This window comes from Amyelois transitella, chromosome 13 (assembly GCF_032362555.1).
Source record: "Amyelois transitella isolate CPQ chromosome 13, ilAmyTran1.1, whole genome shotgun sequence".
NCBI classification, from domain to species: domain Eukaryota; kingdom Metazoa; phylum Arthropoda; class Insecta; order Lepidoptera; family Pyralidae; genus Amyelois; species Amyelois transitella.
Window position 1 is genome coordinate 5,698,007 of NC_083516.1, and position 25,574 is coordinate 5,723,580.

General features: G+C 34.9%; 2 protein-coding genes across 3 annotated transcripts in view; one reads left to right on the forward strand and one right to left on the reverse strand.

The window, feature by feature from the left end:
- LOC106132112 (tRNA N(3)-methylcytidine methyltransferase Mettl2) overlaps window positions 1-21,750 on the reverse strand; it is a 43,208-nt gene extending 21,458 nt beyond the window's left edge. Inside the window, exon 1 of one of the 2 annotated variants that reach the window (XM_060947454.1) lies at window positions 21,734-21,750. The gene's annotated coding sequence lies outside the window, so the exon portion shown is untranslated. The remainder of the gene's footprint in view (window positions 1-21,733) is intronic. The other variant, XM_060947455.1, reaches the window with a different exon arrangement.
- LOC106132082 (uncharacterized) lies at window positions 5,181-6,329 on the forward strand. Its single transcript, XM_013331398.2, has 2 exons — window positions 5,181-5,544; window positions 5,913-6,329. The coding sequence occupies exons 1-2, from the start codon at window positions 5,479-5,481 to the stop codon at window positions 6,273-6,275; spliced, it is 429 nt and encodes a 142-aa protein (XP_013186852.2). The 5' UTR covers window positions 5,181-5,478; the 3' UTR covers window positions 6,276-6,329.
- Window positions 21,751-25,574: the final 3,824 nt, after the last annotated feature.

Below are 25,574 nucleotides of genomic sequence, written 5' to 3' on the forward strand. Positions count from 1 at the left end.
CTGTCATCTTAAGTTGCAGGCAGTCAGTCATACGTATAGAATAGACAATGCAATAGATAATGCGCAGAAATGCACAGGTTCAAATCTCACCTAGGCCATTAACAATGACATTTTTCGAAGTTATGTACATTAGTTTAAATACTAACCAATGCTTTTACCGTGAGGGAAAATATCGTAAGGAAACCTGCACATTCAGGAAACTGGATGTGTAACCATGATCGATGCAATACGGGTTAGATTCTCCTGCAAAGGTTGCGGAGGTCAGATGGGAGTCGCTTCGAGTAAAAACCTGACTCGCCCAATCTAAGATCTATGGTCAAATGCATACACCAAGCTCCTCTCCAGAGTGCTGAGGATGCAACTGGGACGAAGGAAGAAGAAGATTCAAGTCAAAATTAAGACTCATTAAAACGTACCTATACAAATATATTATATTTTGTTAATTTTCGTAAGATAACTATTCAGAAGTTATGGTACCAATGAGATAATACCTTCCCGTCGAAGCTTGATAAAAATGCAAACCGTCGCCGCAGGCTCGCTGGTTCCAACGCCCACTGAATATGGGTATCATGAGGAAGACTAGATTACATTTAAAGACTTATGTATGCTTTGAAAGATATTTACAGCATAAAGGCATTTCGAAGGCTAATCTAAAGAAAAAAAATACATTTAGTTATGCTACTATTTTAGCATTTAACATTAAATAATCTGACGGTAACTATAATTTGTGTAAAAAACACGTAAAATGTGCATTTTACGATTATTCTATAAACACTTAATGTTCACAATAAACAAATGTATGTTTATTTTATTGCATGTACAGGGGAGTTTAGGATTTTCTTGTCGCAGCTTATTGCTGCTCGTAAATTTATTTCCTATATACCGTAACGTTAACTTGCATTTCGTTATGTTTGTTGAAAACTTTATGTTTACGTCAATTTAACGATTTAGATTTTATACGAAGTATTAGCTTTGCCCGGGGCTTTGTTTTTGGTTTATGTAACACCTACAGATCTACCTCTGTGCCAAAATTGCATCAAAAATTATTAATTTTATTTTTAAATATTAATCACATTTGATGCTATGGAGAATTGCTTTTTCTATTTTTGTAGAAAAACGTTTTTACATTTCAGTCAATATATTTTAAGTTAGAGAGCTTTATAAATAGGCTTTCGACGTGATTATTTCGAGGGAGGTCAGCGGCAGTGGGGGGCGAGTGTAGATAGTATCAGGCGGGAGTAGCGGAGCCCACCTGGCCGGCAGGCGGCGTCAGGTAAACATTGTAACGTGCCCGACCACGTGCGAAACATGTGGCCTCACATCTACACCTCTCACTACTTATTTATCTATACAAAACCAATAACCCCCGAACAAAATAAACGTCCTATAAATTCCTAACCCGACACCAAAATTAATGATTTTTACCCAGTTTTATTTTATCGAATTTCCAGTGAGGAAGCGCAGTTGCCGAGTTGAACCGGTGGGCGTGTTCCAGACAGTATTGATCTAGTTCGCTCGTTTCTCTCTAGCCGGTATTAGTGATGAGTGTGTGAGTGGGAGGGCTAGTAGCACTGGTCGGCTCCTAGTGTGGAGTTTCCGCGTAAAGCCAGCTGTAGACGCGAAAGGCCTTAACTGAGGGATGAATGAAACCGTGGTGCGAGTGCGATCCCGAAGCGACGGCCGCTGTCGGCGCTCGCTTCCGGTAAATCCGTTCTACAACTTCGTGCACTTAGTTTTAAACAAAACTGCTCCGAGCGCTTTTTAAACGCAATATTTTGCTATTTTTGCAAATATTGCAGTGTTAAAATGCGTTCAAAGTGACGTGTCATTAAAATTCATCCTCCGTTAATTTTTTTTTTATTTCTTTTTTTATTATACGTTACCTCTGCAATGTCACTTGTAAGTAGGTATATATGCCTGGGTTTTCATTATATAGGCCAATACATAACATATAACGTGCTTTTTTTTGGAGTTTTTAAAAATATAGCTTTACCTTAAGCCAACTTAAGTTATAAAATAATTTTACATACTATAATTTTTCAGGTTTAGAAGGTGCGCTGCAAATGTGCCGTCGTCGTTGGAATTGATGAACACAACACAAGTGTCACGTTGGGGCCATAAAATCACGCTGCAGAATGAAGGCGCATGTTGTACAGTCAACACGACATACAACTATCCTTCCTAGATCGTTCTGGGTATGTGGCGCTCGTTGCCAAATCTGTATGGACAGCATAATTAGGATTTCTGTAACAATTGTTGTATTTGTGGTAGCGCGGAAAGCAAATAAACCTACTGTCATGCCTAAAGAAATGGGAAGACATTTATTCCAATTGTTATGTTCATGCCCCAGCCGCCTAATTTGTAGTAAGGTAGGAGTGGGAAGGCCTAGACGAACGTACCTTGATCAAATTAAGGACATCTTGGCAAAAGGTCAGGTCAGGAGTACCGAAACCGTCGAGCATGCATGAAGGGAGTTATGAATGTATGTAGATGAAGTGACAGAAGTATGCAGAGATGCAAGTGGAAAGATGTAGTCTCTGCCTACCTTCCGGGGAAAAGGCGTGATTTATGTATGATTGTTGACCTTTATTTCAGTACCTAAAGAAAAGGTCTTTACACCTCTTGTGTTGTTGACTGTACTAAATATTTACTGTGAAGTAGACACTCCGAGTTGTGAGAGCTCTTGAGGGCACGAACGACTTGCGTGATGTTAAATTTGCTGTAGTTGAAATTAAATTACATAATAACTTATCTTAAACAATTTGAAGGCGTGTGGCAAAAGAACAAAAAATGGGGTAAGATTTATGTTTCCGTTTAATTATTTTTACCTACGATCTCTTATAGAAGATAAAAAAACCTTAGTACTTCTCTCTTCATCTAAACCATTCATACTTTATTACGATCGTTAAGTAAGTATCGAATGTTAAAATCAATGCTTTTTTTATTACCGCCTACCAGACCATGTGTAACAGAAAAAATGCCATACATTTTCATATTCGTATATATGCAGGCACAAAAAATTCGGACACAGTACCTACTCGGATCCTTAGATATTTTTTTCTTTCTCTATAACAATATCATACCAACCTCAAAACAAGATTATCTTCTTTAAAGGGATTTGAAAGACGATTCTCTTAGCGTTCCCCTTTAAAAGTTTCTGAGATATGTTCACAAATATTGGTGTGAAGAGCCGCGGCGCCCCGGGGGGCAGGAGTTTTCATCCAATACCGCGGTGCTTGTATGAAGTAAATACACAAATAAAATATATTATTAAGGAATTGAGTATGAATTAGAACTTTTGGAGTTGATCGTTGAAACTGATCTTGGTCAGAATGTTATTCAGGTAATATAACAGAACGTTGGACTTTTTTTAAAAGAAATGTATCTGACAGTCAATGTAGAGCCGAAACTACTTAGTTTAAAAAGCTAAAATTTGATGAGAATGTAAGTTGGTACTTACCTGAAAGAGCGTAGGTAAGCGTTTTTCCTAAGGGACTGAACGGGATTTTAAATTAAATGTAAGTGAAACCGCGGCCAGTATTTATAATGAACAATCAACGTCTATGCAATCTAATGAAGCATAAATGATTGAATTTAGTGAACATTAAGATTGATCCAGCTGAAGTAGACATAAGAATATAGAAACGCCGTAATAGCTCATTTCCAGATAACAAAAGATTCGATCATGCGGATTGAAATCGGTAAATTGCTCCCACTTGCTCCAGAGAGGTAATTATTGCTAAGTAATTAATAAAATGCTGAGGACCGTGGGCAGACGAACGGTTAAGGTACCCGAATAAAAAAGACTGCGGTACGTTTTGAACTTATAAAAAGCATTTTACTAAGTTACACGTTTACAATATTGTATGAATAGCCAATGGCTCTTTATTTAATTATGATTGGTTTGATTCAGCCAAACAACAGCTGAACGTGGCCTATCAGTCTTTTCAAGATTGTTGCTGTTGACTCTGTCTACTCCGCAAACGACGTAGACGTGATTATATGTATGTATTTATGTATAATTGGTTTGATAGCTAACCAATGGTTTTACGGTGAGGGAAAAATCGCGAAGAAACCTGCACATTCTGGCAACTAGCTATAATGTCATGATCCAGTATACGTTTGGTTCCACTATAAAAGCTGCGAAGGTCAAACGGGAATCCCTCCGTGAAAAACCTAAGTTAAAATTAGAAAAAGAAAATAAGGAAATAAAACCTGAAGGAAATGAATAAAAAAAACTGTGGAAAAACACGCTTAACTCAAAAGCAAACAAAATATGTACACGAAGATTACTTACTTTTATAATACTAGCACTTGGATGACTGTAGTCACAATAAGAATAATATTTTATTATTTAAGAGAGGTTTTTTCAGTCCGCACTTTATTATAAGTGTATATATAAACGCACGAACATGTAAGTTTCAACAGATTGCGTATCAACAATATGCTAGTGTAAATATTCGACGTTCAATATTATATTTACGGCGCCTCCATGAATAGGTATAAAAGTTTGTAGACTCCAGCTTTATGTGATGTGTGTACATTTGAATTTTTATAGGGCCGCGTGAATTTGTTGAATACGAAATACAGTATGTTGGCACCTCGCCTTGTGAACAAGCCTTTATGGAAATTGACCACCCACTGCTACACACCTAAATGTGTGTACGCAGTTGTTACCGATGCATAATCATGCTAATATCACTAGGGAACCTTTGTTTGTCCCCAAGGGTCGAGGTGGACTGCCTTTGATTGACGCAACGTCCACTATCAGTTTGTGTTCTGTTCTGAAATTATAACTGAATATGTATTTTTAAGAATATTTTAAAAATGAGATAAATTTGGACCTGTCTTGCACTTTGAAATTTAACTTTTTTTAAAATTAAAACGGTAGGGAAACATATTCTAGCGACAGGTTCATTTTACGAAAATAAATGTGGTTCTTTAATGAAAATAAGGAAGTGTCGGTTGTCGCTAAAATGGCACAAATTGCAGTTCCTTTAGTTACTTACTTATTCTTTTAGTTGTGTCACGATATTTCAAAGAATCTACGGGGCATTGTTGAAAGCAAAAAAATTCAGGGATAAATTCAGATAATCATCATGACTTATAGTTATTTTTACACATAATGATTGTGACCTTAAGTAGAACATATCCTAGTACGACTAGGTGCAACTGTACCTAGATAACTAATTTCTTTTTTTTACTAAACCTAGGTAGTTTATACGTTGTATTGTATAAAATTACATAATTACTTGTAATATCATTTTCATTACTGATAATTTCATTCTTCGATAAACTGTGTACAATAATAATTACATGTTCGGGCTATGCTATAATCGTATAATTATTATACAGTGTGATTAGTTTGTCCGCAACAATGTGCTTGTACTAGTATAAAGACTCTCAGGACACTGCAATGAGTTTAATATTTAAAAGTTGAGTTGTCGGGAAAAGTACAAATTTTACTCATTTTCCGAAATGTGTGCGAGAATGAATTTTTATGTGTTAATTGTGATTTTGGCTTTAGGCTACTCAGACGCAAAGGTAAATATAGTGATTTTTTTTGTTGAAAGTAAAGACGACGAAAGGTGCTTCGGAGAACGCTGTTAGTTCTATGAATTATCTTAACTCCAGTTAATTCTAAAAACATATTTTCATTTCACGAGGACGTCACCTCTTTAATAATAATAAATATAAATAATTACAAAGGTGAAAATTATACATTGCTATTATAGCTAGTGTGTTTGCCTTTCCGGAAAAAAAAACTACATATTTTACTTAATACAACTAAAATTAATTGTGAAAAATTAGTACACGTGGTTTAAATTAGTACGACTAAAATTTGTTTAGTATGGTTTATCTAAAATTCTTGTTAAGTATTTGTGTGACTAAGATGCCTTCTTTCTTTTCAGAAACTAGTTCATTTACCAACAGAGAAATCATTTCTAATCTTGCCACAGATCATGAAATGTGCGGATGAAACAGGAGTAAATTTTGAAGAATTAAACTATTTATTATCCGAATCCAAAGATCACCATTTAGATAAAAATGCTGGGAATTTCATCAGTTGTAGTTTCAGAAGAACCGGATATGCGAACAGTAAGGGAAACGTGAATATGGACAAATTTCTGAATTTATTCCCGAAGGAAAACAGGGAAGCAGTAAGAAAAGTAGCTGTTGATTGTGACGATATTGATTCTACTAATGTATCGGAGAAATTGTACAAGTTTGTGGTTTGTTTCTTAAAAACTTCACCAGTACTGCTAATGTTGTGATAACAGGGAATATTTCCTTTATTTTCTGAAGAAAGTTTAATTTATAAAATTTGATCTTGGTGTGTGTTCTAGTGAGGTTGATAAAAAAAAAGAATAAATAAAGTGTATTCACCTACATCTGCCTTTGACTTCCCATCATTTACGTATCTACAAAAGGTAATGTGATAAAATTTTAATACAGGATTTTATTAAAATATATTTTCTTTAGATAGCAAGAAATAATTGCTTGCCATATTGACGTAAAAGTTGTATTTGTCGAGCTTCTCTTTCATTATAGAGACTATTTGTGGTAAGCGCTGGAAAGAGCGAGGTCAAGCTATTTTTATACAGACACCAACCCTTAAAATATAAAGAGAATCTATATTTCAAATGGGTCTGATTGCCCAAACGGGCTATTTGTGGAAATACCACCTGGATTTAAAGTTCTTAAAATCTGTATTTAATAAAGGGGCACCTTTCGAAATACCCGTAAGTAGGTATATCAGATTTTTTAATGATGAACCGTGTTAACCCAGACTGCTTAAAGTTATATGGTACTAATATGTCTAATATTTTTATCTTATTTTTATCTTAGACTAGAGGCCGCCCGCGACTTCGTCCGCATGGAAACCCTATCAATCCCGCGGGAACTCTGGGATAAAAAGTAGCCTATGTGTTATTCTGGGTCTTCAGCTACCTACATACCAAATTTCATGGTAATCGGTTCAGTAGTTTTTGCGTGAAAGAGTAACAAACATCCATACATCCATACAAACTTTCGCCTTTATAATAGTAGTAGGATAGTAGGATATATATTTTATCACTTACGACCACGATGAAACTCTTCGCACAAATTGTAAGGTATTCTAATATTTTAATTTGTATATTCATTTAGTGAACGTTAACCATGCTTTTATTCTATAAAAAATCCAGACCTGGGACAATCTAAAAAAGGTCTCCTTGGTGGCTGAGGATACGAAATATGAGGTATGAGAATAAATTTTATTTTCTGAGTACTACTTTCAATACCAATATATATTTAAAAAAAAATTCATGGAGCACAATAAAGCAGCACATTATGGCACGTCATTTCTTGTGAAAAGACTATTTCTCTTTTTTATTTCAACGAAATTGAGGCTCCTTTTTAATTTCCACCCCAGACCAGACTAGCAGTAATAAAGAGGCAAACCGAATTCGCGCCCTCGCGTCATCTTGATTAGAACAACACAACTCAAGTGCTTACCAAACGACTGCGGACAGAACAATGCGCACACACTCGACGGTCCTTCATTCTTCAACAACAAATCTTGCCTCGTGACTGTAGTTTGTTCATTTGGAAGAAATGAAAGAGGGAGCCCAGCTTTTGTTGTTCTCAGTAGCCATTCTACTAATTGCGACAACCTCCCATTGTGTCGTATAAATTAGACGTGAACGTGAATCGAGGATATTTGGGTCTCGTTGTGGGTAAATGGTCTAAGCCCGTTGTTATCCCATCCCGACTTTGATTGCGAAAAGGAAAGTGAGTTTATATATTTTTGGGTGTTATCCGTTCACGCTTTATTCTTTAAATCAACGCCCGGCTAGGTGCTATGCCTGTGGAACCACGGCTCCAACGATGTTGTGTCAGAGGTTGTATATATGCTCCAATGCGTGAAATATTTGCTTGCGCGATTTAGACTATTCACTGTTGTTGACTGAGAGCGTCGCGTGATTGGTTGTTGTGACTTATGGCGTAGAGATATCGCCACATTTGTATATAATAAATATTATATCTGTAATTAAAATAGATAAAAAGAATACAATAGCTGTAGGCAAACATGGGCCGTTATATTAATTTCGAAGTTAAATTTCATATTTTTCTTACAAATAACTACAAACATGTTGTACAATAAACTACAACCTAAATGGGGAAACTACAGTGCAAAACCTGGCCTGCTGCTTACGTAATGATTTATTTGCTTAAAACAGTCTAGGTAAAGCAATTTCGAACAAATATAAATCTCCTAAGTTAAACTCGCATGCAATTGAACTAGTCGGCGACTTAGCAACACATTATTATTCCCCTCGGCTGGACGCAGACTACTCGCAATATATCTATACACATCAGTTTGTGCACATGGCTTCACTCTTGTAAAATGTATAAAAGGACAACGAAATGTGTAAGAGTAGACTATATGTATAACCCAATCAACCACTGGGTCCGACAGAGAAGTTAAATTTCGACAAAATAAATTTATTATAATTTTTAATTTTACTTATATAATATTAATATATTTATTTAGTTGAAATATAATTGGCAGTGGTTGACTGGTAGGTGATATTATGAAGTATACTATACACACTTCTATTTTATACAATCAAATTTAAATGAACATATTATATCCAAAATTAGATAGTTTATCTCGGGAAATCCCATGGGTGGTTGCAGCTAAAGGGTACAGATACTAAGGTATAATATCAATTGATTTTACATATTGCCTTTTGATTGCGGTAATTTTGAAAATGTAGTTATGGTTCCGAGAGTCAATCCGGTTCAAATTAAAAATTCACATAATCTTTGCGTTGCAATTTTGTTGTGGTTCTGTGTCCACAGCCGTACTCAAATTATTTGTATTTTTTTTAATATGTTCAAGATTCTAGATATTCCTTTAAATCGCATTTAAAGGAAGTATGCAGAGATCGTGGCAAATGGAAAGATGTAGTCTCTGCCTACCCCTTAGGGAAAAAGGCGTGATTTTATTTATGTATGTATGTATGTTAAAGAACGGTAGTATGATGTCACACAAAATGAAAATGTTTGCATCTTAAAAGTGTCTACTTCGACTTATGAATGTGTATTTTTCGTGTTCTGCAAATTTTACAAAGCTGTAAATACGAGTAGATTCATCAAGATGTTTTTGCATACACAGTTTGAATGATGGCGGCGCATCGAATACAATATCAAGACATTAAATTCTTTCTTAGTTAATGTATATTTTTTTAAACATTACACCAATATTTCCTTGGTATACTTTATAAATGAGTGTACTACAGCAGTGCCTATCATTTCCTCAAGCCGGCAGAGTGTCAGCACGCCTCGAGTTTCCGTCGCACACACGACGCGCACACGGAAATGATGGCGGCATATCGAACTACACGTTGAGACATACAGACAGACTTATACTATAATATGTAAGTATGGTTATTTTTGGTAATATGGAAACTTTAATAGATACCATTGATTCAATTTTAGTTAATCCCAACTTATATTATAAATGCGAAAGTACCTAAGTTTATTGTTCATTTGTTGTCTCTTTACATGTTATTTATTTATTTATTGTTTATTGTAACAATTACAATTTGTATAAAGTACAATAGGCGGACTTAATGCTATAAGCATTATCTAACAGTCTACCATTGGGTTAAGCGGAGAACTTTTGTGTGGGTGATAATAATAATGTATAATAAACATACTTACTATACGATATATACTAAAAACCTATACATAATATATTAGTTATGTACTGAACGGGCCGAGGATCTAGTGGGTCAGTCACAATAAAAAGAGATTTTTTTTTCAGATCATCGTTAAAGGCGTGTCTTGTCTAGTCGTCGTCTCAGTCCAATCGATAGTGTTTTTTTTTCTAATCTGACCGACAGTTTTATTCGTGAAAATTGTCAAGTCAGTTAAGTCTGTCCATGGAGGCTGAACGGCCGCCACATTCAGTAATCAATCGTCTTGAAATGCGTATATATAAAACGAAAGCGAAGCTACGGATAAAAGCTAGTATCCGATATATTGCCCTCGGATATTCAACTACAACCATACATCACTACATACATATACATATGTACAAAATACCACTTTTGTAAGTAGCCATACCTCTTTCACGATAGACTATGCAGGTATCTCTTTGCCACGGATTACTTAAAACTTGTTTGGGGCACTGCTTATCTTTATTCAAGCTCGTACCTTTTGGGTAAATTACCCGATTTGCTAGGCACGCTTGTTTTGAGCTTACCTTTCCAACGTTCCCATTTACACTCGCCTTGTAAATTTTCTAATTAAAAAGTTGACTAAACCATTCACATTTAATATAAAGGGAAATGATTGAAAGCGTCCCACGGATACAAAATCATTTCAAAATTATCGCACTGAATCTATTCACGTATATGTATCGAAACTTTTATACTAATAGTTTGAATAACTGTAGGGTATTCAGGATGCTAAAAGCCATAGGTAGGGGATAGATAAAGTAGTTGTGCAGTACCTACTTTGAGCTACTTATCTATACGGATATCTCGATAGCTTTAATCTTTAAATTGAGAGGGTGTAAAAGCGGTGTAACTACTGAAAATATAGCGAAGTATTACTTTTAATTAAGTATTTAAAAAATTACAATTGCCCGTATTTTAAGTAACAATTGATTTGAATATTTATATATACATTAAATCACGCCGGGGTAGGCAGAGACTAGGGATGCGTTACACATTCATAAGTCTCTTTATACAAGGTCGTCGGTTTCGGGTACTCTTTATCAAACCTTTTGCCAGGACGTCCCCGATTCGATCAAAATAGTTCGTCTAGGCCTCCCCACTTCACCGTTTTCCATTCACATTCTCTTAGTATTATATAATTGCTTAGTCAGCCTGCTGTCTCTTTCATCCTCTCCAAATGACCAAAATCTAAGCATTCCTTTTCTATTTATGTCACTCTACTTTCTTTCACATCACAGCGTCACAAATATTTATTTTAACCATTAAACTAAACTAACAGAAGGAACAAGAGTTCTCTGTGTAATCTTATCGACAATGATGACACGTTATTTCTGTTTATTTCGATTTAATTCAAGCACTAAGCTGTTTCTTTTTATTAAGCGAAATACTTGACTAGTAAGATTCTCCTGGCATTCTCACCTCTCCAGAGAGGAACCCGCGGTTTGTTTGTGGCCAGGAACGACGACATGACGACTTTTCACACAAAGCGACACCCGTCCGACCTTTACATCTATTGGATCATGATTAGAATAAAGACATAAAATTTATATAGCCCAGTAGATTTATTTGATTATAACGCAGACAGTTTCCACGAATGCCCTCATTGTGAGGAGTTAGTTACTCGACACGGAGAATAATGGCGAAGTAATTCGTTTTTGATGTCTGTCTCGTAATATATGGCGCGCTAATCAAAATATATTGCCGGGCCTTTATGCTGTGTGAGTGGTGCCATTGTCACAGGTTTCAACAATTCGTGACACTAAAACTGTAAATAAATCTCTTCTGAAAAGTAAAACAAACGTTTTAATTTTGACGTGCATTTATTTATTCTTGTAAACAATATTGTGAAAGGAAATTTTGTTATAAAACATCTACGGAAAAGTAGTTTTACTTTTTGTAAATTCTGTATATTTTACAAACAGAAGATTGAGAAAATTGTACATCTAAACGATTATCAGTTTGACCACAAGCAAAGTTGAAATAGAAATATATGGTTTGGTAGGATTTTATTTCATCGATTTGCTTAAAAAGCAAATTGAGCAAATCGATAAAATAAAATTCTAACTTAAAATCTACTGCTAAAAAAACTTAATGGTTAAAATGGCAAAAATATATGTAATTGAGATTAGGCAAAATTGTGAATCCTAGTTTAGTTTTACTAGTTTCCCTATACTCTCATCGTAGCACATATTCAAAAGAAACTACATTATAAAACTGAAAACAAATTTGAAATCCGTTTATCAAGCAAAATTAAAATAAAAGTTTTATCGTAAAAATCAATGTTCAAACTTTTACTTAAACGCAAAAGTTATTCATCTATTTTGTTAAAAAAATCAACCTACAAAACCGTAATTAAATAGGATCGAAATAAAACGGCAATATGTCGCGAAAGTATAACTTTTAACTCAATTACAAGTTTAACTATAAATCAATTCGTGGCGGAAAGCCTCGTGGAAGCGGCAACGCACCCTCCGCCTCACTCGCAGCTTATTTTTGCGCAGACGTAATGATTGCGACGGTGGCGCCGCGCAGTGAAAACCCGCAACTTTTGACAACCGGCTAAAATGGCCGCGTGAATACGCGATCTGCCACGCTGTAGCCGCTACGTTCGACACGCAAAGTTTTTACTTATTGCCGGTGCACCGAATTATGTTATAGTGCTTCTTCGGACTATATAAGAAGTTTTTAATCATTTCTGAAATGGCTCTCCATCTCGAGACTGCGTTGCAGCGGAGGCTGAACTTCAAGATGACCACGGTAAGTGCATGCCGCCCGCCTAGTTGCGTATCGATCGCTCGCCGCGTGGTCTGTCTGAACATATGGTCGCCGCTACGAGAGCGTAGCATATAACCTACGACCGGCTTTCTACGAAGCCACACTAATTTCCATCGACATTTTCCGGCCTTTCGAATGCGGAAAGAAGTTTAGTTGGAATGTTTTTATCTGAATGTTTGTATGTACGGAGTGAATAGGTAAATAAACACTTGTAGAAGTCACGCTACGACGAAGTTGTATAGTAACATGAGGTAGGCTTGTACTATCGTGATAAAGTATTTATTCATAACCACATTTAAACTCAAAAATGTATGAAATTATTTCTTGTACTTTCTTTAATACTTTCTTAAATAATTTATAAGTGCTTACTTAGATTGTATATTTATAGGTACTTATATCTGTATAGATACACATATTCAGTCTAATGCGTTTTGACATTATGTTTCATTTGTATGATTTAAAAACGCGGGGTCGGGTCCATAACATTAAATGTAATTGGCAATTTACTGCCTACGCAAGTACCTTTTTGCCAAAGGTCAGATATACAGACTGAGGTTTTAAGTTTGCAATGCCTAGGTTATAATTTAAGAAAAAGACATCAAATGTAAGATAATTAAAATAAAATAATTTCATAAAAACAATCGCAAAGGTCAAATTGGAATTAACCACGACAAATCTTAGTATAATAGAGGTTTTAAAAATTAAAAGAAAATCATCGCAGTTTTATTTTTTAACTAGTTATGAAACGGGCATCGACCAACACAATGGATGTTTTCTACGACAATTTTTATTTTATTCAACTGTTTGATATATATATTCTCATATATTAGATATATATATTTGATATATATATATATATATTCTCATATATACTATAGTTTAAATAAACATTACAAACAGAAAAAATATCGCCTCATTTTAAATATCTATGAACATTATTATTTTTGTAATAGATTTTTGTTATACCTAACTTATTGCGTACACAACACATGTTTCTTCGATAAGGCAGATTCATTCATGAGAAAAGTTGTGTAATTTTTGTTTCGTTCTGTGAGTCATCTGTCAGTCAAACAAATTACTCGGAAAACTTGATCGTTTATGGCAGAAACAAAAGCACGGTAGTTTATCAAAATAATATCATTATTTTGATAATATCATTATTTTGATAAACAACCTACATGTAGCCGAAATATGTAAAAATAATAGGAAAACTGTCGGTGGTCTTATCGGTAAGGTGCCGTGTTTTGTGATAAGCAGGCAAATCTTCGTTTTCTATTAAGACTTCGTTTTTTTAAAAAGAAAGAAGGCCAACGAATAGCCGAATCTACTGACGCTGTAATTTGGCGTATAGATGCTGAAATTTGATGGTTTCGTACCAATGCGAGAAGATAATACCCATATAAGAAATCCTCTAGTATTAAACTATGTACTTATACTCATATCCATCCCAACAAAATTCAAACAAAGTATTACGCGATTTTTCTTATGTAAATACATATACTTATTACAATACCTAAAATTGCCAATGCTGTATATAAATGCAAACATAACACACAAAAAAAAATAAAAAACAAATAACCAGTCTTTATGAAGATAAATGTGCGAAAAAGAACAAAAATGCGTCGAACACATTGTAATATTGTAGAGGGTAGCCCCTAGAAAATGGACTCGGGGTCATGTTCCCCCCACTATATTATTGAGGTCAAACGACAGGTCACGATGTAATATAGATTTTGACATTTATTATAGGGCAGGATAACTGAGTGTGGTGTGTAATAATGCCTTAAAGAAAAGGCCGAAATATACAAAAAATGCGTTTATGTATGCGTCTATTGTAATTTAGCCTTTCGCTCAAAGGAAAGCCAGTCGACTATAAAATGTATTTTGAAGTTATGTGAGCACAAGGAATGTGTTAAAGAATCTCTTTTCGTGAAAAGAATATTTATTTTTTAATGTTAGTTACTATTAAAAGTTAACGTATAAGTTATTTATCAGTAACTGATTAATCCATCAGCATCCAAATTTTAAATAGAGGAAACATTATTTGTAGAAACCTTACATAGAATTTAAATGTTATTCCTATATCTAAAAAAAATGATTTCTAAGCGTGGTTTTTTCTTAATTTCTACGAAAACGGTAAAGAGTGGGATATGATGAATGCAAACGCTACAAGTTTATATCTATACTAATTTCCATTTCAAATTAGATTCGAGAACAACAAATGTAGCTAAATAAAACATTAATCTCTTGTAATAGGACGTTTCTGTTAGCAGTAAGGCTGCGTCTAAGCGCATTACGTTTTATTGCTTATCTGCAAATCCGTGAGACGCACATGTAAAGGTGAGCATTGGAGTGAACCCAAACGGAAGGGTCGCTTCAGCTACGGTCCTCTTATTAAATGACGCTTGTCCTAACTTGTTTTCGAAACACAACATGTCTAGCATTACGGGAATTGCTATATTACATATGAACATTTTATTTATGACGGTATTTTATTTATGCTACCCACTGTGGCGTAGCGATAGTGCTGTGGTCTTTGTCACAGACGGTCCCTTATTCGAATCGGTTTTTATTTATATACAAATTTATTATAAAATATAGTATGGTTGATTTTGTACCTCATAACAAGCCTTGAACTTACTTCGGGGTGAATTTAATCTGTGTTATTTATCCGGTAAGTTTTACATAATTATTTTTTACGACAATAGTGTGGATCGTGGGAGTATTAAAAGATTTTTCTCAATAGTTTATGCTTTAGAATTTTTCCCGAATACCTAGTTTTTTTCCAGCTGACATTTTCTTGACCTTTAGAATAAGAACAGAAATTCTCGTTTCTTTTCCAGACTTACCATTGATATTATTGCAAACTAACTCTATTTTTGATAGGTAGTAAATGTTGAAGTATTTATAGTAATGAAATAAACAGTAGTATAAAGCTATTTATAACGAAGGATACACCTTACCACTGATTTATTTACTTTGCATAAAACCCAAGATTTAAACCATTTTTTATCTGTTAATTATATTTGAATTTACTAGTATAGTACTAATAAATTCATGATTCAAGACAAAGAAAAATAAAGACGCGTATAGGTACACATTTTATTGATAAATTTAAAAACATACAAAAAAATATTTTTCGGCAATGCTCTGAGAAATAAGATCTCTCCCATTAAATAGATGTGCTCCGCAGAAATGTATGGACATGAATTGTACCATTTTTTTTTTTTCAATCGCATACCGCAGCCCTAACAAAAGATGGCTAAAAACATAAATCACTCTTACCTTTTCCTTATGAAATGTAACTTGGGGCTTGAAAATATTTCTTTTTAACTGTTACCTCGCCCACATAACTTTTTCAAATTCAGAACGCTATCTTTATTTTTGTTTCTAAAGTTCAAAAGCCCCTTATTTCACATACTGGCAACATTTAAAGTTTAATTAACTTCACCAGAAAGTTAATGAACAGAAGTTCTATATATTCAACGAAGTCACAGCTTGTAATTTCCGTGTGTTCTTATCATGTTAATAAAGCGAAGTGTAGGAGCCCTTAGTCCATTGATAAAAAGGTACACATCAAACATTTCACATTAACATTTAAATAAGGTTCTGATATATGTGCCACGAAAAGTTTATATACAAAAAAAAATACACGTGACCTTCAACTCTTGTGAGACATATCATGTGTATGTGTGTAAGAACAAATTACAAGTTACAAGTTACTCGACATATACATTCATACCTAGTAAGTTTATATTTCGCATATGTATGTCGGCACCTTTACGTGAAGTTATTAAAGTAGGCGTCGAGAGAATGTTTGTTTAATGAAAGTCTGTATGGAAATCGATGTAACTTTAGTGTTTTATTTAAGAGGCGAGTTTCGGCAGGCTTCTACACGGAAGCCGATTAGTTCCTCGGATGCCTCTCAGCGGTACTTAGCTCGTTGTTTGTTGTTCTTAATGAGCACTGCCAGCCAACTTCGGACTGTTTTCGCCTCAATTAAGACTAAAACATGACTGGAACTCGTCGCAAAGGTTTGCTTCTTTTGACGTGCTTGTTACAGCATTCCAATTGCAAGTTAGGTTAGGGTGTATATTATAGTTACGTTTCGTGCATTATTGATATCCTGAATTGTCAAAATTCTCTTTTTGTTATTTCCGCCCAGTTATCAAATATATTTTCTATATGTAAGCGAAGCTTAACTTAGTACCTACTACACACCTAGACAGAACGGGTTATTCTGATAATCAAAATTGTAATTAATTAAAAATTACAATAAAGAATGAGTACCCATGCCACAAAAATGTAGCAGCGTTTAATCTCACACTGCCTTATCGTGACTACAAATCCTGCTCATTTTCATTACATTGCACGTGCAAGTGTTTAATTCAGCCAGCATTCATCGTACAGCACATTTCAACGAACTCACCATGTTCCCAGACGAGTTATTTATTACTGGCCTGTCTCGTCTGAACTTTCTCTTTTTTGAACCTCGAAATACCTATTCCATGTGTCGCATATGTTGAAAAATCGATACCGAATAGGTGATTTTGCACCTGGCATCTGCTCTATGAATTGTAGTGGGGAAGACCAGATGCTGAACGATTTCATTGCATTTTCCGTTTTCTATTTATTTTGAGACTGAAAAAAAGGTAATGGTAAAAAAAGGGATTTTGATTAGATTGTATTTGGAATTTATGCATCCTTGTAACAAGTTATGCGTAAACAAGATGCTTTTTTGCATTCGTTCATCTTTGAGCAAGCAAACTATTTCTAAGCTTTGCAAAAAAAAATGCAGCGATCTGCGCAAACTTAACTTCACTATGACACCTGTAAACGTGCACAACACGAATCACATCACCACCGCTTGAACCTGATAGGTTTATTTAAATTCAGAACAGAACCCACATCGTGTTTCGATAATCGATTAAATTCTTGTTCGCCGCATCGTTTGTTCAATTAAACTCATTTGAACCAAGATCGGTTGCAAGTCAAGAGTTGCGTGGTCCATTCTACATGAGGTCTTTGCCCCCGTTCCACGTGCGAATAGCCGCCACACCCGTAACGGTATATACCGTTCATAATTCCACATCTTTCGTCTATGTATAAACTAAACACACAAAAAACTCGCGTCTGGAATACGATTTCCTATAATATACCTTGCTAATTAGTGTGTGCGCTCAATTCAATGTACAGTGGGCCGCACAGGCAAGTATACCATCTACAGCACGACTACCTTATGAATGTGGTATACTTTTGATTGTGGTCTACTGTAAAGCGGATCTAAGTGGTCAAACTTGAACAGGTGTAACAATGTTATAAAAAAGCTGTAAATTGTTCGATTAAACAAAAATAAGACTATGTTGACCACTTTTAAGTTTAAGCCAAATGGATCTTTGGAATCATAAATTACCTAGAATTAAGATAAAATCCGGCACAAAGAAAAAACATATCTTGAATTTGAGAATAATTCCTTCATTCATATAATTGCGTCGATATTCCTTGCGGGGTAGATAGAGTCAGCAGTCTTGAAAGCCTGATAGGCTGCGTTCAGCTGTTAGGCTTAATGATACAATTGACATTCAATTAGTAAAAGGTTGCTAGTCCCTCACCTAAAAGAGAATCCTAAGCTTATAAGCCTATCCCTTAGTCGCTAATTCATTTTGTACCACTTTTACCAGTACTTTGCATAAGTAGCTGCATGCGACGAAAAATGGAATAAAATAGAACAACCGTTCGTTTATTTTAACCATTATTGACCCAGTTTGACTATTATCTATGTGTAGATATATCTAGGGTGACGCCATGACTGTAAAGCTATAAAGCAAACATGATTTTCGCTTCCCATTTTAACGTGGAAAACGCAAACACGTTTGTTTGCGCAAGCGCCCTCTATGTTGTAGGTATTTATAGGCAGAAAGCAGATAGAAATAAGTTTAGGTAAATAGAACTCAAAAGGATTATCGTAGATACAAACATAAAATCATGCCTTTTCACAGGAGTGGCAGGCATACATCTCTCCATTTGCCATGATCCCTGCATAAAAAATCGATCATCTCTCTTTCGTTCTTTCCTTCTTCTAGGCTTCTAGGCTCTCTCTACCCTACCTACCCCGTAAGGGACAAAGACCAGATTGTATATATAAATGATGACGATTGATACACAAAGAAAATCGGTATGCCCATTTTAATTTTCACTAAAGGAAAACGAATCTCAAAATATTCTTTCTACAATTATTCGTTAATTAATATTTATTTTCATCAGATATGTATATTTAAGGAAAAGTGAATATTTACCAATGAAAAATTAACGAGCTTTAAGAGGCTTTTTATCTCCGGTGTTCTAGATGTTTGTTTTATGTTATTTTATATTTTTCATCAATTTAAGAGCGGTTTTGATTTAGTGGGCGAAGTTATGTGTGGCAATTTAACAAGTGAAGAAAGAAAGAGATTCATCATTGAATGCAGTTGAATGCAACTGCTTCGACAATAGCTCGCCCTTAACCTTTGCAGTGCGTGGGATGAGGCTGACACAGTCCAACATATTTGCGGTGCACAAAGTATTATGACATTTGAAGTGATAAAAAGTAGTGCCGTAGTCGACTTATAATTATGACGCACATATACTTTTTTACTTTTAAAATGAATTGGGTATGATATTGTACGTATGTCTAATAACAGCAAATTATGGTAGTCGCATAATAAAGTACAATATGACGTTTTGCCGACAGTATCTAACTATACAAATGATGTCTGCACAATTTAATAAAGTAATAACTTTTAAACTTTTTGTCCAGTGTGAACATGAATATCGTATTTTGTACGCGTAAGTATATGAAAATCATATTATTTTAGATTAACTTTCGTTTAAATTATGAAACTTACATATTGATTTACTTGCAATGCCGGGATTGCTTTGGTAATACTACCTTTGTAAGATTTTTGCTATATATCTTAGAAACATAAATACATTTATTTAATATACAAATTAATCATTAAAAGAGGCATGAAGTCACGTTTTATAATAGTGAATAAAGTAGGGTGTAGAATAGGTGAGCTGCATTCATCAGACTGTGGTTAGCCGGGCGGGGGCGCGGCTGCCCACGGCGATGCTTAACTAACGAGATCGCAGTAAATAAGCCATTGTATCTTATATCCAATTTAATTATTTGTTTCAGCATTTTAAATAGTACGACTGTAATAAAAGAAAATAGAGACGCTTCTTTAAATAAGCTACGCCAGCGTTTCCCGTTTATATCGTTCTCGTGAGAATTCCCAGGAAACTCAACTTATGATGATTATATGTATGTATTTATGTATTAAACATTCGTACGTACATATTATATCAATATCCAATAAGCCAGCCAATATCCTTTGCTGGAACAGAACCAACAGTCTTAAAAAGACTGATAGGCCACGTACGGCTGTTTGGCTTAATTATAGAATTGTGATTCAAATAGTGACAGGTTGCTAGCCTGTCGCCTAAAAGAAGAGTCCCAAGTTTATAAGCCTATCCCTTAGTCGCCTTTTACGACATCCATGAGAAAGAGATGGAGTGGTCCTATTCTTTTTTCTAATGGTGCCGTTAACCACACGGCAACTTTAATCGCATAAATTAAACCGTGAAAGCGTAAAAGACAGATCTATAGACCTTTCACATTTATAACATGTACGTATGATGAAAGATGTCTCTTTACTGAAATTTAACATCGAATTTGCCATATCGCAACATTTGTCGTCTCAACACTAACTTAACAAAAAACAACTATTTACTTGCGGCAATCAATATTTTATTTTCCACTCAAATAAAAGAAAAGAAATTTAATCTGGACCAGTTTTGTCCATTTACTAGCTGAGATTACAGTGAACGCGGCCGTGCATCTTGAATGCAATCTTCTCTTACCTTCATTTATCTGATACAGAGCAAATTCTAAAGATAAATCCCGCGCTAGTTTATAAGGCTAATCCTGCGACATTGTTGCTACTGTAAATGTACCAACTCGAAGCCGGGAAAGAGTTTGCATAGCTGAAATAAGCGAACTTGGAAATTTTTATTGTTAAACTACGGGAGAAATTGTAATATTTTTATGGCACCTTTTGATCAGGTAGTAGTAAGTTCGTGATCTGTGATCTTACACATGTATTTAAGTATGTTACATTACATAAAGAAATTATTGTTTCCTCGCTCTAAATAATTGATTTATGATCTTAGGAAAATTTCGCCAATATTCTTTTTTCCTACTTTCGATAAAGTAAAATTCTTAACTTTTATTTCAATTCAATTCTATCCTTTCCAATTTACGCTCACGGTTAAGCCAAAACAAAATAGTATTTATAAAGGAATGAACATTGTATATTTGTGTGGTAATACTGACAATTACAGACGCATCCCGAATACCTGAAAGCGGGCTAACCGCAATGCTGGCACGGCCATTAATCGGGAATAACAATAATTGGAGTTAAACAATCCATGTTTACAGATCAGCGCGTAATCCCCGCTACCAGATAAACGTAATTTCAAATTATTGTTTCACACGTATTTATTTTTAAATAGTATTTTTTATAGTATTTAATATGATAAAATTTATTTTAACAACATGATATGAAATATCTCAGTTTTCTCACCCAGTCGTCCAGCTAATAGAGTCTATTCGATGCTAAGAAAATTTTGTTCAGGACTTTCCAAATATTACTACTATTCCTTATGGAATGATATCATGCCGTGGGCAAATCTAGTTTTATCCGTTAGCATTAATACTTAATAGAATACTCACTTGTTTCAATATAGCCATGCCTGCCATTTGTGGTACGTAAGTATTTTGTAAAAACTTGAAAGAGCCATAAAATAGCAATATATCTGTCCCGTCTACACAAAAACTTGACAATGTTTATATATTTTGATAAATGTGTTTACTACCGCCGTCGTTTAGTGGGTTCAACAAAGAAAACGTGCCACTTACGTTTGAGATTATTTTTATACCATTCAACTTATAGTCAAACAAGCCAATGTACTGAGTATATAAAAGTGTTTACTATCCTATTGAGAAAAGAAAGCAGGGAAAATCGCTATAAGGATCGAAACACAGGGCTGGTAATGTCAATAAAAGTCACATAAACAATTAATTTTATGCTTAAAAGGCAAACTGTAAACTAATGTACGTAACGTTTTTATAGATCGTAATACAGGTAATAAATCTGTAGTATTGAAAATATTATTACAACGAAAAAAATTTGCTTTTTTTTTAATTGACTAGCAATTATCATACTTTAAGGATTAATTAAACTGAAGATATGGTTTAATTTTTTACAGATATAGGTATGTTCAAAAATAACATCTAATCCTGCCAAAATAATAATAATTTTCTCGCCCGGTCGCACACAATCAAAAATTCATCAGCGGCGCAAGGAGCACGAAATGGTCAACATCGAAAAATAAACCAAAACGAGAAGGGTACAGAAATTTCAATCAAATTTTAATATCACAAATGAAATCTCGGTGGTTATAATAGTGGTCGGCAAAATAGAATAAAAAGGCGCTTAGGGCGCGATCTTCTTCTGTGGAGCATTGATTGCGCCCGCCATAGCTTTGTAGTTGAATAAAAAGTCGCTTGGTAGAATGCCAGCACGATGAAAAGAATAGCCGGTTGACTATAGTGAAATATTATGAAAGCTCTAAGCCCAGTCTACACTGCCTTTTAAATATAAAATTAGCTTCAGTAAAATATATTATATATTATGATTTGCATCAATAATTATTAATAATGGCATATTCCAGACGCTAAAGGAAACACCGCACAGTGTGTAACATGGAATACGCAAAGATATGAGAGAGGAACACAGACATGTTTGAAATATCCCCGAAAGAAAACGACTGCTCCCTTGCGGGGTAAACAGATACCTACATACACGCGGGCGCAACCGCGAGTCAACGCTAGTTTCGTAATAAAGATGGAGAGGGCTATACAGAATTGTATTTATAACCCTAATAGCGATAAGTATCTAATTTGTTCAATATTTTCAAGAAATTAATTAAGACAGGAATATATTCAGATGTTAGTGTCAATTATTTAGTCTTTGAACAAACTCCTTAATAAGGTTATTCAAAACCCGGGTATAGCTTTCATCGTGTATACTATATGAAGCCGATATATTTATCGCTAGCAAGGGCGCCGGCGACTGTCGCCTTGTGATCAGCCCACCCTAGACCTAGGGTCAAGGATCCCGACGCGTGGGTAAATGTTAGTGAGGACTTTTTCATATAAGGATGAAGTTTTCCAGCTAGCCGATCGTCTTTTATGTTTTATTTTATTCTCATATTAAAAATGTAAGCTAAGATGTTGGGAGGATGTTCCAGCGTTAATTTTGTAGCATTAACACCTCGTTGATTATACAAATACTATAGAAAAGTGTTCATGAAGTGAAAAAGCCTTAGTAGATTAAATATTGTAGTGATAATTGCTTAGATTAACTAGTTAAGTCGCAATTATTGCTTTAAATACTTTCATTTGGAAGTTTTCGAGACAATACCTAAGTGTACAGCGACAAAAGATGGGGTTGTCTATACAAACTTTAATTATCTCAGCCCTTTGATGGCAGCCCGCCGTAGACCTTTTATGCTTAGTTTATGTTTGGTTAGTATCAACGTATAACGCTAATTTATGTGCAAACTAACTTTCTATAAGCGCTTAATCAATCTGAATATAACATTTAACTCTTAAATGTATTTTTTTTTGTTGTTTGCTGTTTTTATTAGCAGTAGGTACGTGTATTATGTTGTTAGTACAGGTACATAAACATCACGTCCGTACCTCCGACAGGGTAAACATAATCAATAGTCAAAATATAACATTATCGTTGTTAGAAGTACTTATAAAAGTTTCTGTACCTACATATCTAAGTATAAAAGGTTCTGTCAATATTTAAACTGATTGCATATGCCTATGATGAACATAGGTATTGTAAAAAATATCTGCATTCATATGGAATACCTAGTGTTTGAATAATTATTATCTCGACTGTAGCGACATAAAATATTGAGAGGATACAAGAATAATACCAACATGCGAATTATAAAGAATTATCAGTGATATTCTTCTATCTGCCCGTAATGCCGGTAATCCCGGTCATCCTCCGCGATCCGCGCCCGGGATGCGCCTTTTAAACATGGCCGTGGATTGGGTAAGTGAGATTTTTTACCTGTCTGACCTCCGCAACCTTCGCACCTAAACCATATTGGATCACGATTAAAGTTCCGCAAGATGAATACGCCTTTTTCCTATAACGCCTTTTACGACATCCATGGGAGAGAGATATCTACGGTGATCATATTTTTAAGTGTCGGAAACCACATGGCACAAGCAAGATTACGAAAATATTGACTCATTATATCGGAAAGATAATAAAAGTGACGTAATCCGTACTTTCCTTATTTTTATGTTAGTGTATTGAGCGCCGCCCTTCGCCCACGCTAACTCCAGTACACCCACGCTTCTCAATTTGTTATTTATTTTCATCTGCCATACATAATTTGTAGGCTAAAAATGAGTGATGATTTTGATCTCGGGAGTTGAGAATTTGCACGGCTTTATTTAGAGGTAATTGGATGGGATTCTCCGGTTATACGGAGTTTCTTACAAGCCACAGAGCACTGCAGTGTCATTTTTCTGTGATATTAACTTGAATTAAATTTAGACTAATATATTTTCATGCCAGCCTGACGATTTGACGTTTGGATTACTTTTATCCCGTTGTGTATTTGCGATTTGAATCAATTATTCAACTCTTTAAGAACATGCTTTAAGCCTTTAAGTAGCAGGCTTTATTTCTGATAACGAAAATATGTTATGAGCTAACCCACAGTCCTAATAGTGAAATGACAGTAATACTTTACACCTTGAACACTCCACGCGTTGCAACATTTTAGAACCTCTTATAAATTTGGCAATAGCGTTATAACGCGTATAAACCTCATTGCATTCATGTCAGACCTAAAACTGTGTGACTACTCATGAGCAGGACTGTGGTTTTTCGTGGTCAGATCCTAAGTAAAATCTCTAGAACCAGCGTTTTGGGCTGTGCGTTGATAGGTATGTCAGTCAACCAGTGCCCCCTTGTATACATCAGGATATTTTCAGAAGAGAGAGACGGACGATACTATACAAATTATAAAACCAACGCACAACCGACGTAAGCAGATAGTAATATAAAAGAAAACACTATATCACACTAGCGTTGAATGTTATCTGACGTCAATCCACTGGTTTCCTTTTTCATACGTTCGCACTTCGCCTCTGTATCCGTTATGTAAACTCTCATTGACGATTCCCTGTGCGCGAGTTCAATCCATTCGACCCCACATTTAATTGACAACGCGTTATTTAAAGCAACTCGTGTAGTTATAAAAATTTAACGCTATCTACATATGTGATAGTGCTTGAAAGAGATACGTGTTTAAACTGAAAACAAATTCGATTCCTGTTCGTTTGTCATATATGTAGGTACGATGTTATTCATTCATCCCGGCATTTATATTGGTTAAATCAAAACCTCTCTGAAGAGGAGTCCAGGGTGCGCCATTTGGCCATAATGCTGAATAGGGTAAGTCTTAAGTCAAGACTCCCCCATGAATGTGCCTATTCCCTTTGTATGTAAGCAGTAGGTGAACTGTGTTAAAGTAAATGTGGAAGCTGGGGTGGATCGCTATAACACCTCTTATTATCATTTAAAATATTTATTTGTGGTATTGTTTTTTCATCCAATCCCCATTAAGTAAACAATATTCGTGTTCCGGCTATTATTAGAATGGATTGTTTATAAGTTATTTTCGTTCATTAGCTACGGTTGCCTAAAATTATCTGGAAACTACCTACAGCTTTTTTTACGTAAAAAGAAAAATGAAACCTGCCGGGTTTTCATTTCCAACATCATAATGAGAACTGTCATGCTACAGTTAGTAGTGAACAACAGAGATATTTTCAGATTGAAGGCTCCCTTTGTAGTTTTGTTTATAAAAGTGATGTCCTTCGTTACTCAAAAAGAGCAGGCGAAAACTTTGTATTTCCTTATACAA